The sequence below is a fragment of the Sinocyclocheilus anshuiensis genome, unplaced genomic scaffold, assembly GCF_001515605.1.
Source record: "Sinocyclocheilus anshuiensis isolate Anshui unplaced genomic scaffold, SAMN03320099.WGS_v1.1 scaffold648, whole genome shotgun sequence".
NCBI classification, from domain to species: domain Eukaryota; kingdom Metazoa; phylum Chordata; class Actinopteri; order Cypriniformes; family Cyprinidae; genus Sinocyclocheilus; species Sinocyclocheilus anshuiensis.
In genome coordinates, this window is record NW_015557156.1 from 253,051 (window position 1) to 263,930 (window position 10,880).

The window sequence follows — 10,880 nt, forward strand, 5'->3', positions numbered from 1 at the left end:
GAAATGCATGCACTTTTGCTTTCACCAGAGGCTTTTTTTTTATCTCACATCTTTTAATAACAGACCTGTGGTTTAAATCAGAGATGTAACATTTCACTTCCCTTCTTTCCGGGTAAAAACCAAAAAGTCCACACTTATTCATGAAACAAGAGCACATATTTGTATCAGATGTGTAAAATTAATGTAAAAAAAAAAGAAAAGAAAAATACTTTGAATTCAAAGTGCATTTAAACAAACTGGCAAAACCAAGAGTTCTCTCCCCAAGCAAAAGCCCAAACAGAGATTTAATGAAAAAATAACAGGCACCGAATAGGAAAAGTACACAAAAAAGGTTTAGATTTAATTGTCATTTGTGAAGGTTCAGTGTTGCTTAACTTCAACGAAGCACCATACGCCACAACAGTAGACACAGAAGACAGCAGAACATTTTTCATTTCATCCAGCATGCAGTGAACATTACTAGTGGAGCAAACAGACATATGAAACATTCGCATAAATTAAAAATCACTTAAATTGCCAGCTGTTCCAGTGAACAACCAGCTGGCTTCTTATATTTGTCTGTTACAATCAGAAAAATGGGCTTCTTTCTTTGGATAGGCCAGAAGACACGTTGGACGGATTATTTCAGTTCACTTTGGAGAGCTGATGTTGAGACAACAGTTTTTTGAGCTGGGCCACTTCTTCAGTCAAAGCGCTGATCTGGAATCTAATAGCACTGTGACTTTCTATATGCCTGTGAATTGAAGGGTTATTCTGAAGTGCTGTTGAACAAGCTGATGGCATTGTGTGTGTTTGTGACCTCCATAAAGCCTCTGTAGACTGAGACTGTGACGTATTCTCTACTGGAAGAAGGACTTCAGCATCAGCACCTTCAATTCCACATGGAGTCTTGAAACGTAGTTTATGAGGAAGACCTTTTATATTGTTCGCTTGCCATCCTAATGAATTTGTATCCACTGCTGTAATACCGCTTGGCTGTTCACCAGGGAATTTACGGATATGTTCACCTCCAGCATAATCTGAAAGCTCTGGGCTCCCAATGCTTGACCCTCCAGGCATGAAGAACCCAAAGTTTTGCGCCCCATCTGGACCACCATGCTGTGGGATTGATAATGCGTGAACATTGTAGGGTATTGCTGGAGATGTTTGGTTATGTGGAACAAAGGAGCAGATCTGTGCTGGTGAATCTGTGGGATCTTTGATCAAACCGAATTTGAACTTAAGTGCCAGTAGCTCAGCTTTCAGACGGGCGTTGTCTTCAAGAAGAGCCAGAACGTTGCTTTCTACCACCTTGTCATTGATGCAGCGTTTCTCACGCGAACGCCTGGCAGCTTCGTTGTTCTTTTTGCGCTTGTCCCAATAACCTTGGTCTTTTTTCCCGGCAGGGATACACTCACGTTTGCCACGTAGAGTTATACGGCTGTCAGTCCCAGAGCTTTCTTGGTCTTTCAGACCTCTGGGATGGATAAGAAAAGAGCGGGCTAGCATGCAGCTGGACGTTAATATGGACACTGTTTCTTCTGTGAAGGACATAGTTCCATCCTGACTGACTGGATCAGTTATTTCTTGAGGGTACACCACTCTCTGTTCTGCCAGCATGACACTTTAATCCTTTATGCTTTGAGTCTGGGGCTTATTGTATGTTTGAAATCACAAGACAAGCTCACAGGTGTCTAAAATGTTGGCACTAAAAAAAAAACTCTCTTTGTTGCCGTCTTGAAGATCTTTAGCTCCCCCTAGTGTTTGAGTGCAGAAATAAAATTAAGGGGTTTATGTAGGCTCACATATTACGCAACTGTGAAGCAATATGGCAATTTTAGAAATAAAGGTATATAATACATGTGAAGCCAAATTATAAAGACAGTAACTTTAGAACATTTAAACATAACTTAAAAACAAAAAGCCATGGTAATTGATTATTCGGATTTTAAATTCTAATTAATAATTAAATTCTAGTTGTTGAAAGTTGTGGCTTAAATAGCACTTTTAAAATGTCAATAACTAAATAGAAAGGAAACTTTAACAGACTAATATGAAATATGTAATTTTTTTTTTTTTGGAAAATAATAGGCTACTTTTTAATTATTATTTTTTTTTTAATCAAAAGGCTATGAAATGATAGCAATGATAGCGTTACTGATAGTATTACTAAAAAAATCCATGATATTTTTAAAACAAATATTAATATAGTTAATATTTACCTTGAAAAATATATTTGACAACTTTTGAAGTAATGGAAATGGTAATATCTATCTATCTATCTATCTATCTATCTATCTATCTAGTAACCAACTTAAATACAAAGATTGCATTATAAAGAACTTGGGCACGTTTTTTACTAGATTTTTAAAGGATTTTATTTTGTCAGATATTTTGCATCTCTCCCATGGCAATTATTTTACACCATAACAGTAGCCTAATGTATGCTACTCATTTCTATATACAGTGGGTACGGAAAGTATTCAGACCCCCTTAAATTTTTCACTCTTTGTTATATTGCAGCCTATTTTTTTTAATTTATTTTTTTGCATTTACACGCGGTTGCTGAACGTGGAGTGGTTAAAACGCGCTCACTAACGAATATTAAGCTTTTTGAGATTATTTCAAAGTCCGATGCTTTTGCAAGTATACTACGTAAGTCATATGAATTTATTAGATCTGCGTACCTTTCAGTAAAACGCTGAATTGTTCACTTTAAAATCACCCGCGGCAGCTGCATGCCAGGAGAAAGTTCTGCTGTGCGATATAATCACTGAATGAAACGCTGCACTGGCGTGCTCTTCCTCTTTGTAGCGAGCTCATGCTCAGAGTCAGGCGGGGGTCTGTCTTCACACCTCTGTTCCTCTGAAGGGTTCAGCTCGGGTCGCGAGGTCAGCTGGTATCAACTCTGCGTCAGACCGACCAACGAACGCAACAGCAGAGCGCGTAAAATGCTCACCAACGCTGGATTAAACATAAACACGACCTAACTACAATAAATATATCCATTTTGAACATGCCACAGTGTTAAGAGCAGCAATATACAAATGTTCAAATGGTGGCAGTGTTTGCGTTACAGAAATCCTGAATTATTTTGTGTAGTTACTTGTAAATGCACTTTATGCTGTTGTAGTGAATTATTTTGACATGTAATATGTAACAGTCTTTGTGGTTATGTTGATATACTTGGCAATAACAGAGGCAATTGATCTCTTGATGTAATTAGACTAGATCAAAAGAATATGCTGGGTTCAATACAAATTGTGCTCAATTGACAGCATTTGTGGCATATTGTTGATTATGCCTACTACAAAAATGATTTTCGACTTATTTTCTTGAAAAAAAAAAGAATCAAGTTTTCACATTCAGTGACCAGTTTTGGGGAAGTTAAAAGCAAAAATGTGAAGCTTATACTAAAAATGGTAAAAGCTTCCATTAATACTTCTGTTAAAAAATTATAACTTGAGCTGTAAAGCTGTTCTTATTTTATTGGTTGTTTTAGGGATTTAGCCATGTTGTCATGACAACAAAATTATTGGATGTGGATTGGCCTTTTCTTCTACTGAGCACCCCATTGTCAGATTTTTTTTTTTTTTTTTTTTTTTTTTTTTCCTACTTCCGCCAATTCTTTCTGCATTTGCTTTCGTTCTCGTCTTTCAGCCTCTTCTAACCAACAATCTATAGTCTGCTCACATCCTTCACACACGTGACGAACACACATACAACAACCATTCTGTGTTTTTTTTTTTTTTTTTTTTTTTTTTTGCCTACATGCCACAACAGTACAACTTAACTTGTACTGACCCTGGAAGATTCCTTTAGTTAAAAGTTTGTAGCTGATCTTGAATTCTGAATCGATCTAGCCAGTCCAAGATCTGTTTCACAGGACAGGCCTGCCTTTTTGGTTGTTTACTAAATATTAAATATGTGCTGGAATAACTGGAAAAAGCCTAACCTGCATTCTTGACTTAATTGTTTTCATAGATTTCACCCGCAGTGATACAACACTTTTTTATGTCAGAGTCTGTGTTGTTTTAACCAAATGCACTTGTGATAGTAGCCATGCTGAATGGAGAAAGTGACTTTAAGCTTATGAGCAGCTTTACACATTTATCTGATGTGTAATCCTGCAGAGCTCCTTATAGGCCATCCTTTCGGCACAGTATTGGCCAGCCTTTAATTTCATAAATTATTTATGACATTATGTAACAGGACATCTCTGGTCAGTCTCTGTCCACCACAGGTCCTTGACCTGCAAAAGGTTGAATTGCTAATAAATTAGAAAAATTATTCTAATCTAGTGCTTGTCAAAGGTTTGAAAACATTATGATTTTTAAATATTTTTAATGAAATCTCTTAGGCTCACCAAGGGTGCATTTATTTGTTCAAAAATATATTGAAAACAATAATATTGTGAAATATTATTACAATTTGAAATAACTATTTTGTATTTGAATATGTTTTTAAATAAAAAAATGTTCCTGAATTTTTAAATTTATTTCTATTGAAACACATACCCCCCCCCCAACATTTGAATGGGAGTGTATCATGGTTTCTGCATAAATATTAAGCAGCATAACTGTTTTCAACATCGATAATAATAAGAAATGGTTCTTGAGCAGCAAGTCAGCATATTAGAATGATTTCTGAAGGATCATGTGACATTGAAGACTGAAGTAATGATGCTGAAAATTCAGCTTTGCACCACAGAAATTAATTACATTTTAAAATATATTAAAATAGACAACAGTTATTTTAAATTGTATTACTATTTCACAATATTAATGTTTGTACTGTATTTCTGAGCTCATAAATGCAGCCTTGGTAAGCATAAAACACTTAAAAACATTGACAAATCGTATTTTTTCCAAACTTTTGACAAGTACTGTGGTCTTACATAGGGCCTGTCTTGGAAAAGAAATGTCCTCAGGCAGCCTGAGATAAACATCATAAGGACTCTTTGTAAAGTAGTCCTTTATTGAGTTACAGCTGTAACAAACTGTACAATGAAACCTTATTTCTCAGTCTTCCAGTCAGACACAACTGTTACTGTATTTCTTACCTTAAAGAACCTTCACCCTTAAATAAAGGAGTGTACATATGCAACTAATTTGATCAGATGAGTCAGGATATGTTGGCAGAATATGCTGGAACAGAGAAATTATGCATAGAGTAGCATTCTTTTATTTTCCATGTGCTCTTAAAAGCTTATACGGTATGAAGACCAAGTAACAATTTTTTACTGTTTTAAGAGCAGTTTTATTACTGCAATTCCACATAATAAGTACGAACACATGCTCTGTTATGGCTTGTGACGTCTCTGTTAGATTAAGTACATTAAGGCAGTTGCTTAAGTCTGAGTCACTGAGCCTACACAAACACACACACACACACACACAGACAGAGCTCTTGAACAGATATCACAGGGTGAGTTGAGGACAGAGCGATGTCAACACTTACTCATCTCCCTCTCTCTATCTTTGTCTGGTTTTCAGTGTATGGTGTAAATTGTTGTTTTGAAGCCCAGTCTGCTTAGACTGGTCAATCTGCTCAAATGCATTTTATCATAGACAGCAAATGCAAAGTAGCAATTAAATGCAAGAGGAGCAACTAGTATCCTTTAATCTCCACAGTACAACATATGGCTCAATTTACTGTTATAAAATACTGAAAAAAAAAAATAATTTCACTTTCAGATATTCTGAGTGTTAAAACTTTCTTGTCTGATTTAAGAAAATGTGCATGATATGCAGCAAAATAAGACTAAAGAAGGGTATTGTAATAAATAAAGAGGGGATTTTGCATTAATATTATTTCCTCATTTTTGAAAAGTAAATTGTTCGTCATAAGACTTCCATGAGACAACTTGTCAATTTGCACCTTTTTTTTTTTTTTTTTTTGAGAAGTCACATTTCTTTGGTCCTAGACATGTTCCTCTATTTTCAATTTATAACAAAGCTCCTGAAAATAATAATAATTAGGCATATTAGTTTTTCCATATCTGATTTCTCCTCACCTATAGGACAATTTACATAAAAAGCGGCTTATTTAATTATTTATTTTTTAAATGTACTGTAGAATTTTGTGTGTGTCTTTGTACAGGTCAATGCAATCAGACATCCTGAAACAGTCCATGCATTCAGAAATTAAACACAAACTGGAAACTCAAAATTGGCTTCTCGCTTTTAAACCGAATGTTTTCATGACCTCACTCTTCTTCCATGTCTTGGTAACACTGTAGCATTACTTTCTTCTAAGCAAGAGCCATGCATGCAAGTTAATGAACCAGTATGCCAAGAACTCCAGCTCATGGCTGATAGATCTGTTTGATGTCAAAGAAAGGTACAATAATATGAGGCTGGAATGACATGGTGGTGAAGAAATGATGAAAATGTTTTGGTGAACTAGTTTAAGTGATGTTGTGTTGCATTCGCTGAGCTCTTGTGCTTTCAGAGGCTGTAGCGGAACCTTATTCTTCCTGCCTCCCATCTTTCTCTCTGTCTGTCACTGTGGGCTTCTGATCCTTGTTTAATATCATTTTATTAACAATTATCTTATAAGGCACAGCAATGTGCCACCATATATTGTTCATGTTTAAAATTGATGTGCTGTGTGACACAGAGCTGAGGACAAGATGTTTTTTTATTTTTTTTCTACCATTACAAACTATTAGTTAATATTTCCCCTAGAACAACATCAAAACATACTAACTGAGAACATACTGTAGACATACACAGACATGTGAAAAAGAATGTACACCTCCTTGAATTCTATTGTTATATATATAAGGACATAACAAATCATCTGGTCCTTAGAAGGTCTTAAAATTAAGAAAATACAACCTCAGATGAACAACAACACATGACATATTACATTTTGTCATTATTTATTTAACAAAAATGAAGCTGTGTGGAAAAACTAAGTACACCCCATGATTCAATAGCTTGTAGAGCCATGTTAACTTAAAGTAACAATAAAGTAACAGCAATAACTTAAAGTAATTGGTTTCTGTATGACTTTATCAGACTCTCATATCATTGTGGAGGAATTTTGAATTTTGAGCCACACTTCTTTACAACATGGCTTCAGTACATTGAGGTTTACGGCATCTGTTTACGCACAGCTCTCATAAGCATTTCAGCATTCAGGTCTGGACTTTGACTGGCCCATTTCAACACCTTGATTGTTTTCTTTTTCAGACATTCCGTTGTAGATTTGCTGGTGTGCTTGAAATCATTGTCCTGTTGCATGACCCAATTCGGCTAAGCTTTAGCTGTCGGACAAATGGCCTCGCATTTGACTATGCAGAATACCAGAGGAGTTCATGGTCGACTCAATGACTGCAAGGTGCTCAGGTCCTGTGGTTGCAAAACAAGCTAATATCATCACCTCTCCCTGTATTTACCTAGTTCTAAGACCCTCTAAGGACCAGATTTATTGTGTCCTGACACATAAAGCCATAGGATTCAAAGAGGGTGTACTGTCTTTTTCACATGACTGTATGAGTTAATTAAGAATGTCCTTAGGTGTCTTGAAAAGTATGTGTGATGAGATTCAGCAAACTTCTGGAAATTGATTTGTCCCCAGAGTATATTAAGTTAATTAAAACATATTTTCATTAACAAGACTTCTCTTATCATTATATCCATATACAGTATGTGTTCTGGAGGGGAAAGTTAGCTATGCAAAATTGTTACGTGGTAACAGTCTGATTTGCCTCTTAAACAAGTGTAATATCTACTAACCAGACCCACAATGCATTGTGTCCTCAGATGGCCCCTTACAGCGATTTCATAAGTGCATGTGTGACGCGTGTCTGACGCTCAGAACATAACCCAGGCTAATCCCAGACTGCTTAATCTCAGTTGTATCCCCCCAAACAGGTTTAACACCATAAACCGATAGAGCCTTACTATGGCCAATAAGTCTCGTGGTAACTGTGTGTCTTGCACGTCTTGTCAGATTTCTTCCTTTTTGTTTTAGCATTTATATATAGAGTGGTTGCCAAAATTATTAGAACACTATTTTCACCAGCTAAGCAATGGTTTTAAATCAGTTATTTCTGTCTTTTGCTGTAGTGTGTCAATAGGAAATATCAGTTTACATTTCCAAACATTCATTGTGCCATTAATTGTAATAATTGAAGAATCTTGGAGACGTTGCCATAAATCCAGAAGAACTTTGGCAACGTCTCCAAGATTCCTCAAGAAACCTACCTGCAAAGCTACCTGAAAAACTATGCGCAAGTGCACCTAGGGCAAAAGCTGCTTTAAACGCAAAGGATGGTTGCACCAAATGTTGATTTAATTTAGTTAATAGAAGTTAATTGATAAAGAAAATCTATTTACATTTACATTTAGACATTTAGCAGACGCTTTTATCTAAAGCGACTTACACGTAACAAGGTTTTTTTTTTTTTTAATCAAGTAATAAATAAAAACAAAACAGATAGAAAAAGAATAGAGCAAGCTAGTGTTAGAGGACTTTTTTGCTTTTGTTAATCAGAAGTCAGAAAGTCAGAATTATAATTGTATAATAAATAAAAAGAAAACAAATAGATAGAATGCAAAAAGATTAGAGAAGCAAGTGTTAGGTTTTTTTAAGAAAACAAGCAGTTAGTAAATAAATAGAGTGCAAGTCTAAAAGGAGCAAGTTTTTTTTTTTACATTTTTTTTTAATAAAGAATAGAATTAGAATAGAGAGTGCTAGAGTTAGAAGGTCAAATAAAGATGGAAGAGATGTGTTTTTAGCCAATTCTTGAAGAACAGATCCAGCAAGATAAGTATTGAAGATTTTGAATCCGCTCTTGCCAGTCTTAGCAAGGCAGTCTCGGTTGAATGTCCACCACATAAATGAACATTTATGACATTATTTTTGACAGCATTTTTTGTATTTGTTCTGAAACAGCATTTGTTCTGTTTCTTCATGTCATTCCAGACAGACTGGACGATGATGAGATCAGATCTCTGTGTGGAGCACTGACTGTTGTCAGACTCCTTGTGCAAACAGAACAACTTTATAATTCACATTTATTCAGTGCACTGGAGCAGTAGATGCACACACACTGTGTTGTGTGTTAGTTTGCCATCTATTGGTTGGAAATAAGACTTACAGAAAGTGCAGAATTGCAGTTGCTTTATTAGTGAATAAGATCACATAAATAGATGATCACATATTCAGTATAACAATAAATGCTTCACAAAAACATTAACATTAGCATGAAAGGCAAAATATATTTATTTTTCTCTTGATGGTATCCTTTTCTATAAATAGCAATATTACCATTACACATGAAGACTCTTATGACTTTTGGTAACATTTAAAATGCCAAAGAACTCCCACACAATAAGGACTATAGACAATAAATAAGAAATCAGATTCAATTATGTAAAATAATAATGCTCACCGCTGACCTAAAAAGCAACAAATATTTTTTTTTTGTCATTTTCTGTAAAAAATCACACTTTAAGCTACATATATTTCTGCATCTCTATGTACATGAGCTAATTCCAATTCATATCCATCAGGAATTTCCTTACATTACTAATAATGTACTCTTACATAACTACTTTTCTTTTCTCTTTCTTTTTTATTTTTCACAGTAATCAATTTTTGATGGGTGGATTTCAATTAATTGTTTACCGTTTGCTAATTCATACAGTTTTGTTAAAGGGTCCAGATTGGAAATAAGTCTGATGTTTTTACTGTAAGTAAATACAAATTTGGAGCTCTTGATTTTGGTGTGAAACCTACTTATGATTATGATTTTATTTTTGAAAAAAAAAATAAAAATCACCAATGCATCCCCTTTAGCATTTTAATGTACAGTATGTACATGTCAGTTGTCTATATTTATGTAATAGTGCTTTATGGATAAACAATGTCCAGCACCTCACCTGCTGAACACAGGTCCTCTCTAAACCTCTAAAATGCTCTCACGGACTAACCTCAATGTGTGGACGCATTTGCTTTTTGTGTTTTGTTTGTGTTTGGCCTCACACATGTCTCTTCATGTGTAACGCCAGGTGGTCGGAACGGCTGAAGGCTCTGTGGCAGAGCATGCACTCATATGGCTTCTGTCCCGTGTGTTTTCGGAAGTGTCTCGTCAACTCATCCGAACGGGCGAACTTCCACCCGCAACCTTCCCACTTGCAATGGTACGGCTTTTCACCTGAGGACAACAGAAATACAAGAAGGTAAAGACATGGGGGTGCATTTCTACATAGTCTCAGCCTCTTCATATTCTGTATATTTCGCTTTGCTTTCTGATTTCTAAAAATTATGATCGCAATGTTTTCCACTTTTCAGTATTTTTTACATAATGGTCTACTGCAGAATAATCTACTTCAGAAAACTCTGCCCCTTAAAAAGCTTATAAAAACAAAATGAACTGTGATTAGATGGTTTACAAGTGAGTCAAATTGTCTCTTTCTTTCTAAAAATGCATTCAAACAAGGCTTTGTGCATATGAAATGTGTACACCACAATGAAGCAGTAAATAGCAACAGGATATGATTTCAATTTCCAGGGTTTGCATGTGTCTAAATGGAAGCGAATGAAGAGAGAAATCTCTTGCAGTGTTATTGTTAATTAAACTAAAATTCTAATATTAAACATTCTTTAGTTAATTGATAAAGCTAAAGAAATAATAATGCTAAAATAAAATAATTAGATTAATAATATTATTAATTTTTAAATTAGAAATTGAACTTTAGAAATATTGCCTTGGCAACTAACTGAAGTACTAAAATTACTAAACGAAAACAGAAATAATAGTAAATTTAAGCTAAATAGAAATGAAAAATAATAAAAAATGACAAAAAGCACATAACAAAAATGCAACCATAGTAAAACAAAAACTGAAATAACAATAAATTGAAGCAAAATAGAAATATAATATA

At 34.9% G+C, this 10,880-nt stretch overlaps 2 protein-coding genes across 2 annotated transcripts in view; both read right to left on the minus strand.

The window, feature by feature from the left end:
• Positions 1-497: 497 nt before the first annotated feature.
• Positions 498-2,897, minus strand: nfil3-3 (nuclear factor, interleukin 3 regulated, member 3). The gene is made up of 2 exons (XM_016473389.1): positions 2,667-2,897; positions 498-1,736 (listed from the first exon to the last, which is right to left on the minus strand). The coding sequence occupies exon 2, from the start codon at positions 1,597-1,599 to the stop codon at positions 625-627; it is 975 nt and encodes a 324-aa protein (XP_016328875.1). The 5' UTR covers positions 1,600-1,736; positions 2,667-2,897; the 3' UTR covers positions 498-624.
• A 6,502-nt stretch (positions 2,898-9,399) lies between these two features.
• klf1 (Kruppel like factor 1 (erythroid)) overlaps positions 9,400-10,880 on the minus strand; it is a 3,873-nt gene continuing 2,392 nt past the window's right edge. Inside the window, exon 3 of the mRNA XM_016473388.1 lies at positions 9,400-10,150. Coding sequence (XP_016328874.1) covers positions 9,975-10,150 — 176 coding nt within the window. The 3' untranslated portion in view covers positions 9,400-9,974. The remainder of the gene's footprint in view (positions 10,151-10,880) is intronic.